Source organism: Acinonyx jubatus, chromosome C1 (genome assembly GCF_027475565.1).
Source record: "Acinonyx jubatus isolate Ajub_Pintada_27869175 chromosome C1, VMU_Ajub_asm_v1.0, whole genome shotgun sequence".
Taxonomy (NCBI): domain Eukaryota; kingdom Metazoa; phylum Chordata; class Mammalia; order Carnivora; family Felidae; genus Acinonyx; species Acinonyx jubatus.
In genome coordinates, this window is record NC_069381.1 from 287516 (window position 1) to 312780 (window position 25265).

At 57.8% G+C, this 25265-nt stretch overlaps 2 protein-coding genes across 3 annotated transcripts in view; one reads left to right on the top strand and one right to left on the bottom strand.

Annotated features, from left to right (window-relative positions):
- Positions 1-15943, top strand: part of TTLL10 (tubulin tyrosine ligase like 10) — a 58049-nt gene extending 42106 nt beyond the window's left edge. The window contains exons 4-17 of the mRNA XM_053205190.1: positions 52-119; positions 2749-3049; positions 3718-3798; positions 3929-4064; positions 4194-4312; positions 4485-4614; positions 5381-5452; positions 5909-5994; positions 6279-6450; positions 7146-7317; positions 7930-8070; positions 14610-14726; positions 15055-15148; positions 15470-15943. Of these exons, the coding sequence (XP_053061165.1) occupies positions 52-119; positions 2749-3049; positions 3718-3798; positions 3929-4064; positions 4194-4312; positions 4485-4614; positions 5381-5452; positions 5909-5994; positions 6279-6450; positions 7146-7317; positions 7930-8070; positions 14610-14726; positions 15055-15148; positions 15470-15846 (2066 nt within the window). The 3' untranslated portion in view covers positions 15847-15943. The remainder of the gene's footprint in view (positions 1-51; positions 120-2748; positions 3050-3717; positions 3799-3928; positions 4065-4193; positions 4313-4484; positions 4615-5380; positions 5453-5908; positions 5995-6278; positions 6451-7145; positions 7318-7929; positions 8071-14609; positions 14727-15054; positions 15149-15469) is intronic.
- A 3376-nt stretch (positions 15944-19319) lies between these two features.
- Positions 19320-24743, bottom strand: TNFRSF18 (TNF receptor superfamily member 18). Of its 2 annotated transcripts, none has more exons than XM_027058188.2 (5): positions 24422-24743; positions 23437-23559; positions 22381-22468; positions 22006-22212; positions 19320-21942 (listed from the first exon to the last, which is right to left on the bottom strand). In XM_027058188.2, exons 1-5 carry the CDS (start codon positions 24633-24635, stop codon positions 21852-21854), a joined length of 723 nt encoding a protein of 240 aa, XP_026913989.2. In that variant the 5' UTR covers positions 24636-24743; the 3' UTR covers positions 19320-21851. The 2 variants fall into 2 exon arrangements, with proteins under 2 accessions (XP_026913989.2, XP_026913988.2); XM_027058187.2 differs by having other exon boundaries at positions 19323-21942; positions 22010-22212; positions 24422-24740.
- Positions 24744-25265: the final 522 nt, after the last annotated feature.

Genomic DNA, 25265 nt, shown 5'->3' on the forward strand with positions numbered 1-25265 from the left:
ACGCGCGGCAGGACACTGACGTCTTCTCGTTTCCTTGAACATTTCCTCCAGGTTTGCCAGGGCCTGCCTTCCATCCTCTACCGGGGTGCCGCTTCCTGCCAGTCTTTTTACCTGACCAGGTAAAAAGTTTATTTCAAAATTTACTCTAAAGTCGAGCTTTCACCTGCCCCGGGCTTCCGCAGGCCGCACGTGATGTGGGGGCCATCCTCTGCTGTGGGGGGCTCCCATCCTGCGACTCTTGTGATAAATGCGTTCCGTGAACGTCTTTGAGCATAAAGCTTTGCATCTGTATTTAGAATGACACTCTGACAAGTGCAGGCACTAGAGAGAAGGCTCGCGGGCCAGGAGGTCTGACATGCACACCTCCCACCCCCACCCGTTACGCCCCTGCCAGCCACAGACGTCACATGTCCCCACCTGTGTGCACACCGGGGGCCTTTTTTTCTTTTTTCTCTCTTAACCTTTGTTAATTTGAATGACAAGAAATGAAGATTCACGGCTTATTTCTTTGTGAATGTAATAAACACAGGTTTTCCCACCATCAGTAGAGCAACCCTATGAACGCTTTCATAAGCCAAGATGCTGTAAAGCAAAGAGGCATATGGGAAAAAATGTCAGCGCGTCCAGACCCAAAAAATAACCTTTCTTGGGCTTTTCTGATACCTTAGGGTACATCTTGCTAATGGACGCACAACATAAGTTGAGATAAAGCCCAGATCCTCACAGACACAGCTCAGAGCTCTGGGTCTGTACAGGGGGTGCTGAGGGCGGTTCCCAGGAAGGAGCTGGGCGGGCCGGCCAGCTGTCCGCTGCCTCTGTAAGGGCACACTGCAAAACAAACCGCTGAACGCTATTTTCTCTTTTCGCCTTGGTCCGTAAAGGCAAAGAGCCTCTTCGGACTTCTTTCAGTTAGCAAAAGCAGGTACCAATGTGGGTCCTGCTAAGTTAAAAGTGAAGCGGTATAACTCGAACTTGCAGAAAGCCAGGGCGGAGGGGGATCCCGCACAGAGTTAGGAAAGCCAGGTGGAGGCGTGGCGGCCGCGCTTACTTCTGCAGAGTGCGCCCACGCTGCCAAGCCTCCAGATCCGCTGCGGAAGTTCCCCGTCCACTCTGGGCGGTGGAAGGCGCGGCTTGCACACGCTCTGCTCCCTCCGGAGCCGACCACCGCCCCGTGGTGCACTTGCTTCTCTTCCGGCCGTTCTCTAGTCGTGCCCGAATGTCGCCACGTCCTCCTCGCCATTACCACCGCTAGCCCACGTTGACACGTGTCATGTGTATAATAAGCCCTCTGTCTTCGCAGCAGCCCCATCAGGCTGCTGTCCCTGCCAGCCCACTTTACGGGCGAAGAAAGAGAGGCACAGAGAGATTAGGCGAACTGCTGAGGAACTTCCCTGTGGGGAAATGTCCGGAACTTCTCTGACCATGCTCCTCCAGGGGCCCTGGATGTAGCCCCTCTGACCCTTCTGCCTCTCAGGGCTCCTGGCAGTCCGGTGCCGGGTGCCCCACAGATGCCAGCTTAACTCCACTTCCCCCCACTCCCATGTTTGTGTCTTCCTGGACAATCTCCTTGCCCTGAATTTCCAACCCTTCTGTTGCATTTTTATTTCCACGAGCTCTTTCGTAGTCTGGACCCCTTGTTCTGGTGGCATCCAGCCCTCTTTCAGGGGCGACGACTCTCCCGTTCACAACCCAGCACATTCCAGGGGTTGCCTTCCTTCAACTCCCGGTCATCTGTTTCTCCCCACCTCTTCCACTTCCTGTGCGCACGTGCGTGACTGTGCGCGTGGCGCTCCCACTCACACCTGGGGGGCCTCCCTCAGATGCCTGTTGACCCCATGGCCACTCACTCAAGCTGCTGAGGGACGGTATTGGACATGAGTACCTTTGGGGGAGGTCATCCCAGCAGGACTCCTGGGACTTGCTGCTGGGTTCCCGGAACACATGGGAGGGGCTGGGGTGCACGCACCCACATGCTCGCGTTCTCCCTGTTTTCGGCAGGCTTGTATCACCCCAGCCATGCCGGACCACGTCCAGCCCCCACACTCAGCACCCTCCAAGGAACCCTCCCATTCTGGGTGGGCCACGGCTGGGACAAGGGGCTCTGGGCCATCCACACATGCTCAGCCCACCCCTCAGCAGAGGTGTGAGGCTCCCCCCAACCCCAGCCCACCTCCCATAATCGTGTTGACAGCTATTCAGTTTGTTCCTCTCCTCTCCTAAGGGGGGGACTAAAGTATTTCTTGGGTGACCAGCTGGTGTGTTTGCAGAGTGACTGTCCTCTCTGGATAGTGACCTGCCGACACCTGATTTGTCCTTCTCTATCCTGCCAACTCCACAGTGTGCTTGCCTCCCCACTGCTTGTCTTTTTCAATCCTTTCCAAAGTCTTCACCCCCCAAGCAGCCCCCAAACCGGGACAGACTCATCAAAGAATAGCTAAAATTCCCTGAAATGGCCCCAAGTTGGCCACAAGGGAAAGGGCACTCAAAAGGGGGCGTCGTCTCGGGACAGGGCCCAGAGCAGCCGTGAAGATGCTGCCAGGCACCTCACTGCCCAGTCCCACTTCAGACACACGTGCCACCCTCAGCTCCAAGGGGGTACCCGCTTGGGGCCAGGGTGCCCCTCCAGACCCCCCGAGACCTGACAGCCGGCACCACCGAGGCCAAGCACGGCAATGCCAGACACATGGTCCCTGCAGGGAAAGCCTCGCCTGGAATAAACAGGATGCCGAGATGACCCTGCCTCCACAGGGCACCAGGCCCCATGGTCACCGCAGAGACAGGAGCCAGCCACAAGCAGAGGCCCAAGTCCAGGACCCTGGGAGGCACCACTCCCTGAGGCTAGGACCGAGGACTGCCCAAAGGTCCCACAGAGGGGTGGGGGTGGTGTCTTCCCAGAGCTGCCCCCGCCCTTGTGCTCCCACACCTGCAGCCCGCAGCCGCACCCGCTTCATCTATCATCGGGGACCACCCACTAGGACCCACGTCAGCAGGAAGAGGGGCAAGTGGTCCAGGATTGCAGGGGTCCGGCGGAGCCACACCCGGGTGCCAGGTGAATGCAGCCCTGGGCCTGTCCAGTGCCTCCCTGGGGACAGGCACCCCATCCCCAGGGAAGGCATTCCCATCAAGGGACCACATATAGCCATTCACTGGGAGGGGGGCCAGGAGAAGGCCAGGCACTGGGTGTGGGGTCTGCGCCAGCTGAGCAGGAGAGAGGACAGCAGAGCCGGGGTCGGAACAGGCACAGAGAGGGGACACAGCAGCGCTCCACGGTCTGGAGGAACCACCACGAGGGGCAGCCATAGCAGGCACTGCCCCTGCCTGGCCCAGAACCCAGCCACTGTCCAGGACATGCCTGGGCCCATCTCCCTTGCCTGACATGGGTCACCCATGACATCACTGATACACATTGTGACCCCCACTCTCCTGGGCATGTGCCTGCACCACGTCTCCCCCCAGCTGCAGCCTCACAGCCTAGCTCTCCCCTACACGGAGCCCCCAGCCTGTTGGTAAGCAGGGACCCTGCCCTCTCCAAGGCCAGCCCTGGCTGGTGATGACTCTCCCCTCTTGCCCAAGATAGGCTCAGGCCCACTGGTCAGGACTGAGATGGGCCCAGGCGGCCGGGGGTACTGCCCAGGGGCTACTAGAAATGGGCAGGATGGCCAGATTCACCGTGGGCACCTCCCCCAGCCACCCCCTCGGACCCCGCCCCGTTCATAGGCTGGGCCCACAAAAGACCGATGGGGAGCAGCCAAGAGGAGCAGCCCCTGCACCTGCCAAGCCAGTCGGGCCAAGACGCAGGTGGGCTTGGGGCAGGGGCAGGGCCAGGGGACGGGAGCCCTCCAGCCAGGCCAGAGCCTCTGACACCCTGCCCCGCCACCCCCCACCCCCCACCCACCCACCCCCCCCCCCCCCCGCCACCTGCCCATAGACCTCCTGGACGCTGCTGACACCGCCAGGCCTCAGGCCTCTCTCCTGGAGAGGCACCTGCCAGAGGGGGAGAGGCAGCTGCACGGCAGTGGGCAAGGGCCCTACTTCTACATCGGAGGCACCAACGGGGCCTCCATGTGAGTGGGGGCCTCAGGCTGGGCCCTGCTCCACTGCCCTCAGGGCCCCACGTCCCCTCCGCTGGCACACCTACCCGCCCCCAGGCTCCCAAGGCCCCCGCGGCCACCGCTGCCCCTGTGCCTCCACAGAATCAGCTCCTACTGCAAGGGCAAGGGCTGGCAGCGCATTGAGGACAGCCGGCGGGAGGACTACAAGCTGAAGTGGTGCGAGGTCAAGTGCAGAGACAGCTACTACAGCTTCCGGGAAGGTAGCAGGGGAGGGGCCGCGGGATCTGGCACAGTCTGCAAGAGCCCCCCGGGCCAGAGCCGGGGGCCGGGTGGTGCCATTGCCCTCCACCCGGGGAGGTGGTGGCCACAGGGGCGGGGGGAGGCTGTGGTGGCCCCGCAGCCCCGCATGCCAGCCGGGCCTCCACCCGCCAGGCGAACAGCTGCTCTACCAGCTCCCCAACAACAAGCTCCTCACCACCAAGATTGGGCTGCTCAGTGCCCTGAGGGAGTACTCGAGGGTCGTGAGCAGGACCCACAAGACATCACCGTGTGCCCAGGCCAAGTAAGCCTGCCCCGGCCCTCTGGGACCCACCACCAACTCACCGCACACCCACGTGTCCTCCCCCGCCACACCCCGTCCCGCGAACCCACCGTCGCCCTCTGCTCAGCGGCACCACCATCCATCGGACGGACGTGCCAGCCGCTGGTCCTGAACACCCTCCATGGGACCAGCCCACTCCCCGTTCTGTCTATTCACCTACATCCATGCACCCCCCAAATACCTGCCGCCCACTCCATCTGCCCACCCCCCGGACCAGGCAACAATCTGTGCACACACCCACCGCGGTCCACCCACCCTAATGCGTCCCCCAGAACCTCCCACACCACTGCCACCTGCTCCCCTCCCCCCACCCACCACACAGCCCTGCCTGAGCCGCTGTGGGTCTTCATCCGACTACCGTCCGCTCATCTGCCTGCCCATCCAACCAGCCGTGCACCACCCGCCTCCCCCGTCCGCCCTCCACCAGGCAGACGGCCCCCCCCCACTTACCTGGCCATCCATGACCTCACCTTACATCTACGTGTCCAGCCATCCACCTCCATCCTACCCAGTTCCGCCAACAAATCTAATCGATCGCCTCCAAGCATCTGTCTACCCACCGGACCACCTGCCCATCCACCCACCTACTTCCATCCAAAATCCATTTACCCAACCACCCACCTATCCACACCCACGCCTCCTCACCTCTCCAGACACCCATCCATCCATTCTCCACACACTACCGAGTGGCCGCTCAGCCCAGGCCCTGTGTCCCCCTGGGGTACAGATCCAGAAAGGACACCACCTCCGCCCTTGAGGAGCTCACGTGGACCAGCCCAGGATGCTTTGGGCCACAGAGGTAGCAGCATTCAGCCCAGCTGGGAGGAGCCATTCTGCCCTAAATTGAAGGACGGCCTGGCGGTTACAGGGCACCCCAAGCCAGGGGAAGAGGTCTGGACTGGGCCGGGGTGCTCAGGGACCCATGCAGACCATTCACTGCGTGCTGGGCACTGTCCTAGCCTGGGGACACAGCTCTGAACTGTCCACTCACAATGCCTGAGGGGGCGCGGGGAACAGCAAGGAGGTGGGAGAGGGGCCAGGATGTGAGTGAGGCAGCCTGCAGCCCGTAGAGAAGCCAGGTGTGCAAGGACCCCGAAAAGAGTGCTCCTGGCAGAGGTAACCAGCCTTCCAGTGGACCTGTCCCTCCAGCTGCCCCCAGGTCAGACCCCTAGGAAGGCTGGCTTTTCTAGGCTGGCTAGTCTAGGGCGAGGGGACAGCCTTCCCTGTGTCTTCCCCACCCCCCCTGCTCCGCCAGAGTCCTGAAAATGGAAGAATTTTTCCCAGAGACCTACCGTCTGGACATCAGGGACGAGAGAGAGGCTTTCTTCACTCTCTTTGATGGTGAGAGGTCACTGGACGCCAGGCCCGCTCTGGGCAGAGAGGTTCAGGAAAGGACCAAGGACCTGGCTCCATTAGGGCAGGGTCAGGCCTGGCGGAGTCGTGGCGGGGGCGTGGTCTGGGCTGAGGCTGACGCGATGGGTCAAGGTGAAGGGTCAAGGCCGGACCTTGTGGAGGCGGAGCCTGGTAGGGGGCGGGACCATGGCCGGGAGGGCGGTTGGGGGCGTGGCTGGGCGTGGTCAGAACGGGGCGGGGCCAGCCAGGAGCTCAGGTGGCTCTTCCCACAGAAAATCAGACCTGGATCTGCAAGCCCACGGCCTCCAACCAGGGCAAAGGCATCTTCCTGCTCAGGAACCAGGAGGAAGTCGCCGCCCTGCAAGTCAAGACCCAGAGCATCGAGGACGACCCCATCTACCGCAAGATGCCGTTCCGGGCGCCTCAGGCGCGGGTCGTGCAGAGGTGTTGGGCAAGGGCACCACAAAGGGCGTCGGTCAGGGTGGCGCCGACCCTGGGCCCCGCTGGTGCTTGGGAGCGCGGGCTTGGAAATGGAAAGCTGCGGTGCCCCCAGCTGGGCCTCTGTGTGGCCAGCAGAAGTGGGGGTGTCACATGTCGTCCGGGTTGATAGAGATGCCCCCCCACACACCCACACAGACACACCCACCTGGACACGGGGCAGGGCAGAGAGGGCTCGGGCAGTTTGCTCCTGCAGGAAGGCCAGCCTCTGTTCTGTCCCCAGCCCAGCCAGCCGCGGCCTGCAGGCTGCAGAGGGACCACCCCTCCCTTGCTCCCTGGGCCCCTGGGCAGGGTCTTGACTCACAGCCTCACATGGGGAGGTGGATGGGTGGCAATGTGGCCTCACAAAGGTCCCTCTGGACCTCCACACCCACCAGGGTGGCTGTTGCCACAACTACGTTCTCCTGCCCCTTGGGCACCCCAGATCATGCAGTGGGCTGAGATTCAGTGGCCAGACCCTCCCTCCCAATTCCCTGACTTATTCAGGCTCAGAAATGTCCCCTTAACGATGGACACTCACTCAGCCAGAAGAGAGGGCCCACAGATCACACCTGGGACAAGCGGTGCTGAGGAACTGGTCTGGGGGGCCAAGGGGACACAGGATAGGCCAGCCATGTGCTCAGCCCCCATGTGTCCCCCAGGTACATCCAGAACCCACTGCTACTGGATGGGAAGAAGTTTGACGTGCGTTCCTACCTGCTCATCGCCTGTGCCATGCCGTACATGGTCTTCTTTGGTCACGGCTATGCCCGCCTCACTCTCAGCCTTTATGACCCCCATTCCAGCGACCTCAGTGGCCACTTGACCAACCAGGTAAGGGCACCCCACAGATGAGGGCCCTCTCTGCAGCTTTGGGACAAGATCATTGCTTGGGACGCAGAGGAGAGTTCAGCTATAGGCGGAAGCTCAGACCCAGAGGTGGCAGGGGCCCAGAGGTGGCCCAGGCCTGGTGGTGATCCCGGGCTGCCCTGCTCGCAGTCGGCACCACCTCTCACCTTCAGCCAGGGAAGGGCATCCTGGTGAAATGACTGATGACTGAGAGCCCTGCGCCCCTGACCCCCAGCTTGGTTCCCTCTAGGTGCGGATGGGGTGTGGGTAGGGGTAGGAAATGAGGTCTCTGAGGACCTCCGTGGAGAGATCCTGTAGGCAGAGGTCTCTACGGAAGGATCTTCATGAGAGGATCTAGGTGGGGGCCTTCCATGAGGATCTGTGGGAGACTTGACGGTTGAGAGGGTCTCATGGAAGAAAGTGCTGGGGAGGGTCTCAGCAGGCAGTGTCACCGCAGGGTGTCCTGGGGTGGTCAGGACCTCTGTGGATTCACTGGGTAGCTGGGTTAGCGTGAGGCTCTCTTTAGGGGCCTTTAGCAGGGGCAGGGCCTCTGGGTGTTCTGGAGTGGTGGGCTCCAGATGCTGCACTGCCCCCCAGTTCATGCAGAAGAAGAGCCCCCTGTACATGCTGCTCAAGGAGGACACGGTATGGAGCATGGACCACCTCAACCGCTACATCAACGACAAATTCCGGAAGACCAAGGGACTCCCTAGGGACTGGGTCTTTACTACCTTTACGGTCCGTGTGCTTCTTCCCGGTGCCAGCCTGTGGGGAGGGGGTAAGGGTCAAGACCCCTTAGGGTACATGAGGGGTAGGTGCTGGGCACAAGGTGCTCGGAAGTCCCTGAGGGCATGCACCTGCATGGAAGTGTGCCTCACGTGTGTCTACGTGTGTGCTGTGGGTGTGGAGGCTGGCCACTCGAAGGAGCTCCAGCTTCTCTCTGTCTCTTTCTCTTTCTCTTTCTCTCACTGTCGACAATTCACATGACATGAAGTTCACCATTTTAAAGTGTACACTTCAGTGGTTTTTAGCATATTCACAAAGTCGTGCAGTTATCACCACCTAATTCCTCAAAAAGAAACCCCATACCCACCATCAGACTCTCATCACCTCCCTCCAGTCCCTGGCACCCACTCATCTACTTTTGTCCCTATGGGTTTCCCTGTTCTGGGCATTTCATAATAATGGAATCATACAATATGTGCCCGTACTTTATTCCTTTCTGTGACTCAACGCTATTTCATGGCAGGGACATACAATTTGCTTTGGTAAACATTTGTCACCTGATGGACATTTGGGCTGTTTCCACTTTCTGTCTATTTCGAGTAACGCTGCTGTAAATATTCATGTGCAAGTTTATGCATGAACATATTTTCAGTTCTCTTGGGTATATATCTAGGAATGCTATCGTGAGGTCATATGGTAACTTAGGTTTAACTTTCCTGAGGAACTACCAAACTGTTTTCCACAGTGGCTGCAATATTTGACATTCCCACCAGCAATACATAAAGGTTCCAATTTCTCCACATCCTTACCAACACCTGTTATTTTTTCTTTTTCTTTTTCTTTTTCTTTTCCTTTTTCTTTTTCTTTTTCTTTCTTAGTCATCCAGTGGGTGTGAAGTGGGGTCCCATTGTGGTTTTGATTGATGTTGAGCATCTTTTCGTAGGCTTATTGGCCATTTGCAGGTCTGCTTTAGAAAAATTTCTATTCAGATCATTTGTCCATTCTTCTTTGTTAGGCTATAAGAGCTTTTTATATATTCTGGATACTAGATCCTTATCAAATATGTGATTTGCAAATATTTCTCCTGTTCTTGTCTTTTCACTTTATTGATAATGTCCTTTTTCTTGCACAAAATGTTAGATTTTGATGAAGTCCAATTTGTCTATTTTTTCTTTTTTTTTTTAATGTTTATTTATTTTTGAGAGAGAGGGAGAGGGAGACACAGAATCTGAAGCAGGCTCCAGGCTCTGAGCTGTTAGCACAAAGCCCGACATGGGGCTCGAACTCACAAACCATGAGCTCATGACCTGAGCTGAAGTCGGACACTTAACAGACTGAGCCACCCAGGTGCCCCTAATTTGTTTATTTTTAATTTGGTTATTCATGCCTTTGATGTCATATATAAGAATTCATTGCCAAATCCAAAGTCACAAAGATTTGTACCTGTGTGTTTTCTTCTAAAAGTTTTATCATTTAGCTCTCAGGTCACTGGTCCATTTTGAATTAACTTTTGTATGGTGTGAGGTAGGGGTTCAACTTTATTCTTTCGTGTGTGGATATCCAGCTTTCCCAGCACCACTGGTCAAAGAGACCATCCTTGGCACATTGTTGAAAATCAGTTGATCAGATATGTATGGGTTTATTTCTATTCAATTCTATTCCGTTGGTGGGTGTGTCTGTCCTGATGCCAGTGCCACACTGTTTTGATTGCTCCCACTTCATTCATTCTATAAATGTGTTGCAATACACTACCTGGTTTTCATTTGTAGAAACACTCTTGCATTCCTGGCATAAATCACACCCAGACATGGTATATTATCCTTTAAATACGCTGCTGGATTTAGTTCACTAGTACTTCATTGAGTATTTTTGTGTCTACACACATAAGCAATACTGGTCTGTAGCACTCTCTTGTATGTTTGTCTGGTTTCAGATGTATTTCTTTCTCTTCTATTTTTGGAAAGCTTGTGAAGGATTTGTGTAAATTCTTTAAATGTCTGGAATAACTCACCAGTGAAGTCACCTGGTCCTGGGCTTTTCTTTGTGGAAAGGTTTTTTATGACCAACTCAACTTTTACTTGTTATAGGTTATTCATATTTTCTGATTCTTACTGCATCAAGCTTGTTAGTTTGTCCTTCTAAGAGCTTGTCCATTTCTTTCAAGTTATCTAATTTGCTTGGAATACAACTGTTCATAGTGTTCTACAAACAATTATAATCCTTTTTATAATCATTTTCATCTCTGTGTAAGGTCTTTCTTTCTTGATTTTAGTAATTTGAGTCTTCTCTCCATTTTCTTGGCCAGTCTAACTAAGAGTTTATCAATTTGGTCCATCTTTTTAATGAACCAGCTTTGGGGTTCATTTATTTTTTTCTGTTGTTTTCTATTCTCTCTTCCATTTATAGTCACTCTGATCTTTATTTCCTTCCTTCTGTTTTTTTAAATGTTTATTTATTTTTGAGAGAGAGAGAGAGAGAGAGAGAGAGAGAGAGAGAGAGAGAGAGAAACAGCATGAGTGGGGGAGGGTCAGAAAGAGAGGGAGACACAGAACCTGAAGCAGGCTCCAGGCTCTGGGTTGTCAATACAGAGCCTGACACGGGGCTTGAACCCATGAACTGTGAGATCATGACCTGAGCTGAAGTTGGACACTTAACCGACTGAGCCACCCAGGTGCTCCTCCTTCTGCTTGTTTTGGATTTTTATCTTCTTTTTCTAGTTTATTAAGGTTGAAGAGATCTCAATCTTAAGGTTGACTTGAGATCTTTCTTCTGGTTTTATATAGGTGTTTACAGCCATAAATTTCCCTCTGAGCACTGATTTTACTGAATTTCATAAAATTTTGTATGTTCTATTTTCATTTCATCTGTTACTAAAGAGTGTGTTGTTTAATTTCCACATATTTGTGAATTTTCCAATTTTCTTTCTCTTGTTGGTTTTTAATTTCATTCCATTGTTGTCAGAGAACATACTTTTATGATTTGAATCCCTTAATAATTCCTGGAACTTGCTATATGTCCTAACATACTGTCTACCCTGGAGAGTGTTCCATGTGCACTTGAGAAGAATGTACATTCTGCTGTTGTGGATGGAGTATTCTATAGACGTCTCCGACACAGTTACTTGGTTTGTAGTGTTGTTCAAGTCTTCCATCTACTTGTTCTTCTATCTAAATGTTCTATCCATCATTGAAAGTGGGGTATTCCAGTCTCCAACTATTATTATTGAATCGTCTGTTTTGCCCTTCAATTCTGTTTTTGCTTCATGTATGTTGAGGCTCTGTTGCTAGGTGTATGTATGTTTATAACTATTACATCATCTTGTTCTATCATACAGTGTCCTTTCCTTTCTCTGGTATCAATTTTTGTCTTAAAATCTATTTTCTCTGATATCAGTATAGCCATGTCAGCTCTCTGATACTGTTTGCATGATATATCTCTTTCCATCCTTTCACTTTCAACCTGTGTCTCTGAATCTAAAGTGAGTCTCTTATAAACAGTATATCAAGGGTTTTTTAATGCATTCTGCCAATCTCTCTAGTTTAATTGGAAAGTTTAATCCATTTACATTTGATATAATCACTGATAAGGTAAGATTTACATCTTATATTTTTATAGTTATTTTTTATATATCATATCTTTTTTGCTTCTCAATTCCTCCATTACTGCCTCATTTAGTGCTAAATACATATTTCCTAGTGTACAATTTCTAGTGTCATTTCTTTTACTATATATTTTTGAATTATCTTCTTTGTTGTTTCCCTGAAGATTAATATTAACATCTTAATTTATAACAATTTCATTTGGATTAATACCAAGCTAATTTCAATAGTATTAAAAAAAAAATAACCCTATTGTTCCTACATAGTTCTTTACATCCCTTGATGCTGTTATTCTCACAAATTACAGCTCTATATCTAACAAAACTATTCTTCAAAAAACAAGATTTTAAAAACCAGAAGTTATCACTAGTAGAACTGCCCTATGGTCCTTCAGGCTGAAATGAAAGGACTCTAGACAGTAGCTTGACTTCACAAGAAATAAAGAGCACTCTCATAAAGGTAACTACATAGTTAAATGTAAAAGGCCATATTAATGTATTTTTTGGTAATTACTTTTTTTCTCTTATTTAAAAAACAACTAAATAAAGCAGTAATTCTAAATCTGTGTTGATGGGCACACATTAGCATTTGAATGTGTCATCCCACTGCCTTCTGGAATCCATGGTTTCTGATGAGAAGTTGGCTGTCAATCCTATTAAGCACCCTTGTGACTCATCACTTTTCTCTTGATTTCAATATTCTCTTTTTGTCTTTAGAAAGTTTGCTTATGGTACGGAGGGAGGATCTCTGAGTTTATCCGAACTGGAGCTCACTGACCTGCTTGAGTGCGTAGACTTTTTTTTTAATCAAATTTGGGAAGTTTTTTTACCATTATTTCTTCAACTATTTTTCCTGCCTCATACTCCCTTCTCCTTCTGGGACTCCCGTTATGTGTGTTGGCTTGATGGTGTCCCACAAGTCTCTGTAGCTTTTTTTTTTTTTCATTCCCTTTTTTCTGTTCCTTGGACTAAATGATCTCAACTGACTTATCTTCAACCAACTCAAATCTACTGTTAAGCCCCTCTAGTGAATTTCATTTTTCAGTTACTATACTTTTAAACTCCCATATCTCTGTATGTTTCCTTTTATAATTTCTGTCTCTTCACTGATATGCTCTATTTGGTAAGACATCATTCTCATATTTTCCTTTAGTTCTTTCCAAGTGAGGTCTTTTGGTGGGGAGGGGGAAGCAGCAGAGAGATCACAACAAACAGCTACAATTCTTTGCAAGTCAGGTCCATTCTGCTACCTCCAGTACTGAGAATGCAGACTTTTTTCAAGGCTAGCACTGAGCTGGGAAGTAGAGGATAAAACCAGGTCAAGTTAAAATGCTACAAAGCTTGCTGTTCTTACCAAGATTCAAGATTTTTCTTTCCTGTGCAGTCCTCAGTTGCTTCAAGCCTTTGGTTAATTTCCAGAGCTCTTAAAAAGTTGATTCTGATGATTTTCTTTGCCAGGTTTTCTTTTCTTTTCTTTTCTTTTCTTTTCTTTTTCTTTTTTTTTTTTTTTTTTTTTTTTTTTTTTTTTTTTTTGGTGGCTTCTATGGACTGGCTTATTTTCAGATGTCCTTCCTCTGCCATTTTTGCTGATATCCTCCTTGCCTCCCTTGAACCCACTCCAGTGAGGCTTCTCTAGTGTGTCACTGAAATACTCATTGAAGTCAGCAGTGACCTCCTTGTTGCCAAACCCAGGGGTCAATTCCCAGTCCTTTTCTTCTCTCATCTGTCAGCCAGTTTGGACACAACTGCTCACCCCCTGGTGCTCTACCCCTATGGCTTCCAGGACTTCGCCTGCTCCCTCTTGGCCCCTTGTGCTGCTCCCCTGCCCCCCATCCTAACTATTGCTCTCTTGAGGTCCAGAGCCCTGCTTTTTATCTGCACCCATTGGGATGAAGTCTCCTAGCTCCACAATTAAACATCTGACCCTGGTCCTTCTCCTGAGCCGTAGATCCCAGGGCCTGTCCCACACATCAGCAAGCTCCTAAATATCTCAGACTCCATGGTCCTCCTCTTCTCAACTGATGGGGACTCCATCCTTCCAGAATCTCAGACCAAACCCTTAGGGATAACTATTTCCACAGCTCATAACCCATTCATAAACCAATCAAGTTAGCTCCACCTCAAAATATGTTCAGAATCCAACCCACCACCTCTGCCTGCCCAAGCCACCCAAATTATTCCAACAACTTCCGCATGGCTTCTCCATTTCTCTCAGCGTAGCAGCCAGTGGATCCTATTAGGTCATGAATCAGTTGTGCCCCTCCTGTGCCGCCCCTTCCAACAGCTCTGATTCCAGCATGAAAGGTAACGTCTTCCCATGCCCCCACAATGTGACCGGCACCACTCGGGACTCATTTCCTGCTGCCCCCCCGCCCCAGCTTGCTCCAACCACAGCAGTCTCACTCTGTCCCCCCAACACCTCAGGCTCCCACTTACAGCTGTTCTTACCACAAATTCCCCATGCCATACCCCCAGACCCTGTGCTCAGTCCGCTCACTATCTCCTCAATGAGGCCCAACACACCATACCCCTTTTTACAGCCATCCCCCCAGAACCCCCGATCCCTAACACTGTTTCATTTTCTTCATCAGCACTTCTTGCTTGATGTGCTGCACAAAATATACAGTGATTCATGTGCCACATTTGCCTCCTGTCGCCATTACTGCGAGTGATCTGCCCAAAGCTGTCCTCAGTCTTGAACCCCCATACCTGCCATGCGGGAGGAGCTCCACATGTTTGCTGAAGGAGTAAACTAAGAGTGAATGAGTTTCTAGCTGTGAGTCTGTGACTCCGTATGCAAGTGTGGGCGGTGTGGCTGTGCAGGAAGGACACCTGGCGGGAGCGCAGGTGAGGGCACAGACGGGAATGCAGGTGAGGGGTGTCTGCGGTCCCAGGCCTGGGAGATGTAAGCACGGGCGACATCCGGTCACCGCCTCCCTGCCCCCATCCACAGAAGCGGATGCAGCAGATCATGGCTCACTGCTTCCAGGCTGTCAAGTCCAAGCTGCAATGCAAGCTGGGCTACTTCGACCTCATTGGCTGTGACTTCTTGATCGACGAAAACTTCAAGGTACTGCCGAGGTTTCCCAGGGTGAATGGGGCTCGGTAGGCACGTGGAAGGAGGCAGGGGCCTCTGTGTACACCCTGACCACCCAGGCAAGCCCGTGGGGTGGAGCCTACAGTCAGACTCCCCCACCCGCTGCCAAGATCCTGAAGTGGGGCAGCCCTCAAGGCCAGACCCTCAGACCCTCAGAGTCTTAGCTCCTTGGAAAATAGGAGGAGTGAGGCCACAGAAAAGAAGTGACGGGCCAGGATCACAAGACTAAAGGGGACCGGGGCTTCAGCCTCCTGTTGGCCAAGCGTTGGTGGGGAGGGACGCTAACCAGGGGTGCCTGCAGGTGTGGCTGCTGGAGATGAACTCCAACCCCGCCCTGCACACCAACTGTGAAGTCCTGAAGGAGGTGATCCCGGGCGTGGTCACGGAAACCCTGGGTGAGGCCCCTGTGCAGCCCGCAGAGCCCTCGAACCGGCTCCTCAAGGCTTGCCCCGCCTCGGATGCGCCACCCCACCCGCCCCCAAATTCAGAAGCCCGCGCCCAGTTCTCGAACCTCCGGAGGGCCTGCGTGGAAACCTTACGCCCCACAGAAAAAAGGCGCCCGTGCCGAGCCTCCCGACACGCCTCATCCCCGCCTGGGTCCCGTCCCTCACCACCCACCCCCTCCCCCCCCCCCCCCCCCCGCCGGCACGACCTCAGCCGTGCCACCGCGAGGTCGGGGACCCTGAGCCCGCGCCCCGCTCCCCTGTCTCCCCCAGACCTGGCGCTCGAGACCTTCCAGAAGAGCCTGCGCGGCCAGAAGATGCTGCCTCTGCTGTCCCAGCGCCACTTCGTGCTCCTGCACGACGGCGAGACCGACCTCTGGCCGCGCCCCGGGAGCTCCCGGGGCGCCCTGCGCCCCCCGCCCCCGCTTCGCGCCGCTCCGCGGCCAGGCGCGCGCACGCCCGCACCACCCCGGGGGCCCGGCGGCGCGCACGCGCGGCCCCGACCCCCGGGCCGCGGCCCCGACGGCGGCACCCAGAGCCGGGAGCCCCGGGCCGAGCGGCCGCGAGAAGGAGCAGGGGGCCCGGCGCGGGAGCCGTCCCCGGGGCTGGCGGAGGAAGAGCGCAAGAGCGCGGGCCATCGCGGCTCCTAGCGGGCGGGCCAGCGGCGCCCTCTGGGACCTATAAAGGCTACTTTGTTACCAACGGCCCGTGCTGCGGGTCAGGTGGCCCCAGGCCTCCCCGACGCTCGCTCCCGAGGCGCTCCCGTGGCCGAGGGTGGAGGGATGCGGGGGTGTTGTCCTACTGGAAGGGGGATGAGCTCCCCACAGCCTCCTGCTCTGCCCTGGGGGCGGGGGGGGGGGGGGGCTGCCTCTGTCGCGGGGAAGCCCGCAGGTCCAGGGCTCCTCCACATCACCCTGTGTCCCTCACAGACCAGGACTTTCCCGAAGTCCCACAACCCGCATGAGCCCTACTGCCTGGCTCTGTGATCCCCAGGAAAGGATCCGGATCCCCAAGCAAAGGAGGGCTTGCTCAAAGCCGAGATCGTTCCACAGAGGCGGCCCCAAGGGGGCCTGCCCAGGCACAGCTCCTTTCTGGGCCAAGAAGGTACCCGGGCTCTGCCCTCTCCACCACCTCCACGGGCCCTAACTTCCCTGCAGGCCTGGAGCTGCAGAGGCCCAGAGGACAAGGCCGTGGGGGAGGGGGCACAGCCATGGCAGGACAGCCCTGAAGGACGTGCTGAGCCGGCACAGGCCCTACCCCGGCCGGTCCATGAATGGCCTCAGGTGTTCCCGTTCCCCATGGACCCAGACCTCAGGTCGGGGGCGGGGGGGGGGGGGGGGGGGGTGGTGGGTGGGGGAGGGGGGGATTCAGGGCCTCTGATGTGTCCAAGCCCCCTACGACCACTAAGTGTCCAGGTCCAGCTATAATCCCCTCTCCACCCCCGTCCCCCAGCCACTCGCACCCTCCCCAGTTCAGATCTCAGGGTCGGGGCAGCCCCACCCCGGCTTGCACACCTCCTCACTGCTCCCTCTCACGCACCCTGCCCTCACCTCTCCATGGTTACCACCAAGTCCCAAAGGCCCTTCTCCTGACCCGCGGGGTCAGGGACTGCTGGAACCCATTCTCGCCTCTGCATTGGAGTGCTGGTGGGACCTGGGGTCAACGGGTCTGCGGGCCAGCCTCCGCTCCCGAGGAGGGCGGGTCCATTCCCAGGGAAGGGGAGCTGCAGAACCACTAGAGGGCGCTGTGCACCGCTGTGTCTCAGGCCAGGGAGCTGAGAAAAGCCAGCCTGGTCTGGCCAGTCACAGCCCACCCACCGCACCCCTGCTCTCCCAAGGCACCCTGCCGCACCCCCTCATCTTGCTGCTGTGCCCTGGATTACAGGGTCCCCAGACAAAAGTCAAGAAGCACACACTTGTCCCCATGTGCCTGGGGTCCAGGAACCCTAACTCCCCCTCCCAGCTTGGCTGATGGTCACTCTGTGAGGACCAAGCTCAGCCTACTACTGCCTGCTGCGGCCCCAAGGCCGGGAGGCAAGAAAACCTGCCTCCGCGTGGGGGTGGGAGTGCAGTGGCCTCCTGGGTGGGCTGAGTACACCCAGGTCTTTGGGGTCGGGGCCATGTCCCCTGCTAGCATCCAGGCCACCACACAGCACAGCCGTGTCGCTGCAGAGTCCCTTCCTGATTCCCCCTGGGGCCTCTGTACCTCATGGCCCAGCTCACAGGCCTCTCCCACCCCTTCCTCGCATGAATGGCATCCGCCCTACAAGCTCACAGGTCCTCTGCCCCCCACATCGTGCCGTGGTTCTCCGTGTGGCCTGACGGTGCTATCCCAGAGCATTCCCACGCTCCTCAGCCGCCACACTGGGGCTGCCTCGCTTGTCAGCATGGCATTCAGAGTGACCTGAGGCCTCCGTGACATGCTTGCTTCCCTGGCCCTGAGTGGGGGCAAAGTGAAGGGAAGTGCACATTGGCAGAATGGCCTGCCCTGTGTGGACCGAGCCCCCTCCTCGGGCTTCCCCAAAGGCCTGACCCCTGCTGCTCTGGGGTCCCTGGCACCCCCGCAAGAGCCCAAATGTCAATAAAGAGACTTTCTCAAGAACACTGCTATTTGTTCATCCCCCAGGAGTGACGGCCGTACTCCGCCCCCCATCTGGACCTTCCCCTGGCCCCAGCCAGCTCACGTTGGGCCCCGAAGTGCCCTTGCCGGCCCAAACTATATGGGCCGCCAGGGAGAGGGAGGCCTGAGTATCTGGAGGCCCCAGGTGCATCCGAATATTCAAAGCACATGATGGGCAGCAGGCACTACAGGGGCCCAGACCCCTGCAGAGGCTTGAGGGGCTGGCCCGTGGCAGCATGGAAAGGATAGCGTACCCAGTGCCTGGGGCAGGGCTGCCCCACCATGGCTGGAGTCTGTAATTCAAGGTGAATATGGGCTCCTAAAAGCTGAGTGTCTATCTCTCCCCCACCCTGCCGTCCCCTAGGCCTCCACCTTCCCCCACACTCACTCCCTCCGTCTCCCTCTCTGCGCCTCCAGGGATGAGTCCTGGGGCCCTGCTGGTGGGTGTGGAACCCCCACCACCCCTGCATCCTCCACCGGCTGAGCACCTTCTGTCAGCCGTGTGTCTATTTCAGCCAAAGATCCCATGGAGCCCCAAAGACTCAGTCCCCCCATACACCCCCCCAAGCCCATCCCCCGTGCCCGCATATACCCCCCAAGCCTGTCTCCATAGAATGTGTGTCTGGGAAAAGGGTCTGGAGCAGCCCTGGCCTGAATCAGCACCTCTGTTCCCAAAGCTTCCTGGAAACATGACGCATGAGTGTGGAAGTGGCCATCTCTCCACTTCGGCCACAGGGCCACAGGGGTAGCCCCTCCAGGACCCAGTCCTTTTCTGACCTCGAACTCAACCCCACTGGAGGCAGCATGGCTTGCTCCCAAATGCTCAGGAAACCACGGCTGGGGGAGGAGGGAGGGAGAGTGATGGCCCCAGGTCCTGGACAAAGCTCCTGGGTGGGCGTACCTGGCACCAGGGACCTTATCTTCTCAACAGGTGCACATCCCAGCAACTGGGGGCCAGCGACCCCCTGCCTCTGGATAGCTCCCTGCAGCTGCCCGAGGGCCGAGGCTGAGAGGGGCCAGTGTCCAGTTCCATCTCAGATGTGTCCCCACCCCTCTGTCTAGCTGAGTCCAGATCTTAGTAAAGGGCGAGGCAGGGGCCTTTTCCAGCGAGGGGAGGGGAGGGGACCAGGTAGGGAGCAGCTGTGGCCGGAAGCACTTCTGGGAACCAAGGGCGGCCTGCAGGCCCTTATCTGAGGTTGGAGAGACAATGTGGACTGCTACCCCAGGGGGAGGAGCTGCGGTTTTCCGGAACAGCTGGAGAGCTGCTCCTGTGGGTGGGGGTTTCCAGGGGAAGCAGTGAGGGGCCTGGAGCAGAGTCTCATAGTGGGGTTTCTCTCAGGGCTTGGTGGCCCCGAAGATCAGGCAGTCTGGCAGGCTCTGCTGGTGGGCACATTCCTGTCCCCATCCCAGGAAGCTGGGCTGAGTGGGAGGGGGACAGGAGCCTGTCACCAGCCCCTTAGCTCAGCAGCAGCCCCCCACCCCTTTCCCCACGCTGCCCTGGGCACTTCCCCCTCCCCCACTGCCCATCCACAGTTCCATCCCTAGAACTTGGATTTGCCCAGTCCTCTCCTACCTAAGCCCCCCGATGGTGGCTTCTGCACACCTATGCCCCGGGGTCTCTGCCTGCCTGTCCAGCCCCTGTGCCCCCAAGGCCCTGCACAGAACCTTTCACCAAAGAGTTGTCCTGTAAGCCGTAGAGACAGAGCCCTTCCGTATGCCCACTTCCTGCTCTGTCTTCTGAGTTGGGGTGTCTCAGGGCCAAGCGCGGCTTGCTGATTGATCATGGGGTTCTGGGGGCTCCAAGGAGGGAGGGGGGCAGGAGTGGGCAGATGGATCTGGGGTGAGAGACAGGGGGTATCTGTGCGAGGGGCGGTGGGGGAGAGGTGGAGAGAAGGGGACAAATCCAGCACCCACAAGCGTTCCTCTGGGCCCCCCCCCAAAGCCCTAAGATCTTCAGGGCCAGACCCCTCCTGCCCAGCCCCCAGGCCAGGCCTCACGCTCCCACCCTCTTGTGCTGCAGCTTGAATCCAGCACCCTCCCCATACTCCGCCTGGGCCTCGGAATCTCCCACCCTGCTCTGTGCCGCCCCCATGCTGACGTTGGGGCGCTGTTGCCTCACACAGTGGGGGGGCCCCCACGCGGAGTTTCCATGCTGAGTCAGCGACCAGAGAGGCCCCTCAGAACCTGTCAGTCAGGAACGTCCACGACTGCAGACGACCTGAGTCCCCCCCCCCCCCCACCACCCTCATGGGAATAGCTGAGCCGGGGCCAGGGAACCCTTTGCCCCAGGGCAGCCTGAACCAGCACCTCGGGAGGGTCTAGGACAGCCGTGAGCACCCCATGTACCCCACCTGTGGGGACGGGGCAGTCAGGTGACCCAAGTGACAAGAGCAAGCCCAGAGGAGAGCTAGCTTCCCGAAGCAGGGTTGGGGAGAGTTTGGCAGGGCAGGAGGCCTGGCTTGGAGACAGAACCGGAGGGGGGTGGGGGTGGGGGTGGCCAGCAGGTCCCAGAGAAGTCTGTAGAGGGCCTCCTGGGACACACCCGACTTGGCCAGCACTGTACCTCCCGCTGTCCCCTGACATCTGGCCAGTGCCCCTGCATTCTCTCACTTATTAGCTAATTCACCTGGATCCTCGCCTGGACTGGGGCTCCCGGGGAGTGCCCGGGGTCTGGGAGCCAGGGGGCACGGAGAGCATGAGTGTTTCCCATGTGAGTAAATCACGAAGGACTTGTCCACGCCCCTCCTTCCACGGGGAGGAGTGGGCTTCGCCATGCTGGGGTGCAGCGGGGTGGGGGTGACGCCCCCGGGCGCGATCCATGCAGATCTCTCCACCACCTTCTTGCCGTGAGCTGGGTGCACCCGGCCCACTGCCCATCGGGTCTGAGTGGGGGTGAGGGCACTCTCCTGGGCAGCATGCAGGTAGGAAGGGGGTGTCAGGGAGCTGGAGCATCGGGACTCCGGGCAGGTGGCCAAATGCGCTGGCACCTGAAGGCGCTGCTGCTGAGACCAGCCTCCACTGGCCCGCCTGCCGCACCCTGGACAGTTGTGCCAAGGAACCCTTATCAGCCTCGCCCGGCAGCTCCTGCCAGGAGGCCCGGAGAAGGCTGCTCACCTCACTGGGTGGGGGCCTGGGACCACGCCCCGGAGGGAGAGGGATCTCAGCAGGTGGTAAAGGCAGGCCGCAGGGCTTGGAGACGGGGAGGGGGCCGAGGGCAGGCCACTCCAGGGCTGCCCTCCCAACCACGAGGTGTGGGTGTAGAAACTGACCCCGCCCTGGACTCGGGCCAGAATGACAGAGACAGGCACCCCACAGAGGCCAGCAGGCTGTGTGACCGGCCCAGAGTCTGGAGCAGCAGTGGCCCAGAGACTGGACACAGAACCCAGCTGTCCCAAAGTGCCAGGCTGACTACCAGGGGAGGGGTTTTGGACAGGGCAGCAAAGAGGCACAGAGGGCAAGTGTCCATCATGGTGCCCCTCCTCCGGGAAGCCTTCCAAGTCCCACGGCCCCTGCTAAGTGCTCATGCCTGGGAATGGCCCCACCCCCAGCCCTGCCTAGGCTGGAAGGCGACTGAGGGTACTGGTAGGGGAGGCCTCGTCTCCCTGTCCCCCCATCCCCGATCACGTCCACTCAGGTCACTGGACAAGTGTTTATTGAGCACTGCCTGTAGCTAGGTCCTGCACTGGGCATGGCCTCCTGTCCTGGGAGCCAGGGGCCCAGAGACCCCACCCCAACAGGGCCAGCAAGGGAGGGAGGGAGGCAGACGTGGCTGTGTCTGTATCTCCCATGGGGTCTGGCCATGGCTGCTGCCTCTTCTGCATGGTCTGGGGGACCGGTCACTGTCACCACGCACACCCACTTCCGCCATCGAGGGGAGCAGGGCCGGGCCTGGAGCTGGGGTCCCACAGCAGGGTGCAGAGCTCTTGCTCCCGAGAGTCAGCCCTGGGCAGCCTCCCGGGAAGGTCTGGCTCTGGGTCCGCTGTGGCAGAGGACAGCCAGGCCTCACACCCACAGGTCCCTCAGCTGGCCCTTGTCCTCAGACAGCTGCTCCCCGCGCTCCTCCTCGGGGAACTGGCAGCTGCAGGCGTCTTCGGCTGGCGGCCGTGCCTCCAGCAGCAGCTGGGTCTCTGCAGAGGGACTTTGGTCAACGGGCAAGCCAAGGGCCCACCTCTCCCTCCCGAGGGCACAACCGACCTGGGGGCCACATGCGCTGCCTCCTCAGCTGCCAGATGTGCAGGCCAAGCTGGGCTGCAGTCAGGACCAGGATGCAGGTGGCCACGGTGAGGAGGACGATGGTCAGGGGGTCGTGTGGCTCAGTGGGCAGCGGCCCCAGGCTACATACGGCATTGTGTGTTTTGTTCCCAGAGAACATGGTGGGAAGCCCAAACTGGGAGCAGCTGGGACACACGGACACACAGAGCCCTCAGTCAGCGCTTGGCCACCAGAGCAGCCCCTCTGCATGGCCGCTGTCCTCTGAGTGTGGGGGGGTCACCATACCAGGAAGGACCGGAGATGCCCCTCCCTCAGGGACTTCCCAGCCACCTGAAGGTCCCACCAGCACTCACTCTGACCAGGGTTTGCAGCGGCCCTCACGGCCCCCAGAGAAGGTCCCTGTGGCACAGTCAACACACTCAAAGCCGAAATTGAAATTCCCTGCAGACAGACAGACAGCCGGGGTTTGCTGGGGTAGATGCAATGGGACCCAACTGGGGCCACAGCAGAATGACCCACACACTCCTTATCCATTGGACAGAGGCCTCTGAGGCCTACAAGACTAGGACCTGGCAGAAATCAACGCCCACGTGTGCCCCATTCCAGGCATCTGTCGGGGAGGCAGACTTGAGGGACCCCAAGGCTGTGACCCTGAGCTGAGTGGAGGTCCCCGGGGCAATCTGGGAGAGGAGACTGTGTGGTGCTTGGCCAGAGGGGAGGGGAAGGGCCTGCCCACTGGAGGCTGGTGGGGGGCAGGGGGTTGGAAGCAGAGACCAAGCAAAACCCAGGAGGGACCTTGTGCTGGGTCCAGTAGCCTGGAGGGCGAGAGGCCAGTGAGGGTCCCAGAGAAAGGAGGTGAGGCTCCCGCCCCAGTTGGCCCTGGACCCTGCCCTACCCACCTCACAACGCCCCAGGCCCCAAGAGGATCTGAGCTGCTCCCTCCAGGAAAAGGGTTGACCCCCAGGCAGGGCAACAGGGGGCAGGCCAAGCACATGCTCAGGGGAGGTGTGGGACTGGGGCATAGTCAGAGCCAGGGCCCGAGGGCCAGACAGACCCTGGACACCCCCACCCCCACCCACATCCTCTCTGAGGAGCACCCTCTCTCTGGACGAAGAAACCCAGGCTGTGACGGGGAAGGACACCCCCCACCCCTCCCCGGAGCCGCGTGCGTGCTTGGGGCTCATATCTGAGCTGCGCCAGTGAGCAGCGGAGCGGCCCCACCCACCCAGGCTTTGAAGGACGGGAGACGCCGGTGCCTGCCTGCCTGCCCAGAGGACACGTCTGTACCCTCTACACACGTGTGTTCCTTCTACACCCACACGCCACTTGTGCACAGCTGCTTCCGTGAGCTGTGGCTCAGCCCTGCTCAAACCCCCTGACCTGCTCCGGCCACAGTTGCTGGGACTTACCACGTGGCTGCGCCTCCTGGCCGGGCGGGCAGGGGTGGTGTTTGCAGGTGTCACACTGGGGGTCTCCACAGTGGAACTCCGGCTGGACACATGTGCAGTCCCCCTCGGGACAAACCTCCTCAGCTGAGCGAGAGAGGGGCCAGCCCTCTTAGCAGCTGGGCCAAGCGCCTCCCTCCCCAGGACTCCCCCCAGGCCCCGCAGGGGGAACCCTTAGGCAGCCCCGGGGGGGGGCAGAGGGCACCTGTCTGGGAGCCAGGACCCCAGTTGGGTCCAGCTGTCTCCCTCCTTCCTAGGCACCCAGCTCCCCCACCCGCGTGACTTGGCTGTGTCCCCCACTGCCCTGAGGCTGCTCTTGCCCAGGGTGGCTGTGACTTGGCAGGAGAACAGAACATGTCCCTGCAGGACAAGGGAGTCATCTGGGGGACCTACGCCCCCTCCTCTTTCCATCCTGCACGGGCCCCAGCTGCCATACCCCTTGAGGCAGGCTGCTTGTCCCTGCCTGCCACACTGAGACGCGGGGCCCTCAGACTCCCCTTCTCAGCCCCCAAGATCTACCAGGGTGATACTCTGGGGGTGTTTTCTCTGCAATATTTGTCCCCAGACTGCCACCTTCCACTTGCCCCTCACCCATACAGGTAGGTCTGGGGCAGAACAGTGCTGCAATCCTGACCTGGGCAGAAAGAGGCCAGGGCGATGGGCGGGGGCTCACTGTCCACGCAGTAGGAACTGGGACAGCCTTCCTCCGCCTTGGGACCCAAGACGCCCCTTGAGGAAGGCTCTCCCGCCCATAGCCCCGGACTCCGCCTTTGGGCCACTGGCCTGAGCTGAGCTCCTCTCCGCCACACGCCCCCTCACCCATTCCCCTGGGACCGAGGGCTCTGGACCCGGAAGGGGTGCCCACCGCCCCTCCCAGGCCGAGGCTGAGCACAGGGAGGGGGCGCGGCGCGGCCGCCTTCCGAGACGAGACGGGCTCCCCGCGCCTTACCCGCGGAGCACAGGCGACAGCAGCGCGCGTCCGTCCCGGCTCCTCGCAGCAGGCGGCCGGGGCCGCAGTTCGGACCCGAGGGGCGCTCGCCCAGGCCGAGCGCGCAGAGCAGCGCCACGCCGCACAGGGCCACGCGCGCGCCCCTCGCCCCCATGGCCCCCGCCGCCCCACCGAGCTGCGGGATTTTAGGGGATGCGCCCCGCCACGCCCCCATCCGGACACGCCCAGACCCCGCCCGCGGCCCCCGGGCATCGGCCGCGATGCAGGGAGGGCACAGAACCGGTGCCCACCAGGACCGCCCCGACCACTGGCAACTCAGAATTCCAGGGGCGAGCGGAGCACGGCGGATGGGAGGGGGCGGGGTGTCAAACTACTCCTTGCGACCCCAGTGGTGGCCGCGCGTCATTACAGCTTTGCCCAAACCACAGAGCACAGCAGCGAGCGACCCTTTGTAGACCAGGCACCCTGGGAGACCATGCCGTGTCCCTGGCGGCCAGAGATGGCCCCTGGGGGGGGCGGGGGACGATGGTGGGGGCCGGGGCACGTGGGAATCTCTGCAGCTGCGCCTCAGTTTTCTGTGGACCTGAAACTGCTCTAAGTAATAATTTTTTTAAGTCAACTGGGCCCAGCTGTATCTCAAGGAGGTGGAGAGCCCAACCTCACAGGGCGGGGCTGGGGACCTCCAGGAGACTCAGGCTCAGCGGTGACCTTGGGGGTTCCTAAGTGTTCATGCCCTTTGGTCCGGGAATTCCTACCCAGAAACTAAACATGCTGCCAAATGTGTGAGTGCTGAGGGGGGCATGGAACACAGCCAACACCCCCAACTATGTCTGGAGCAGGACCG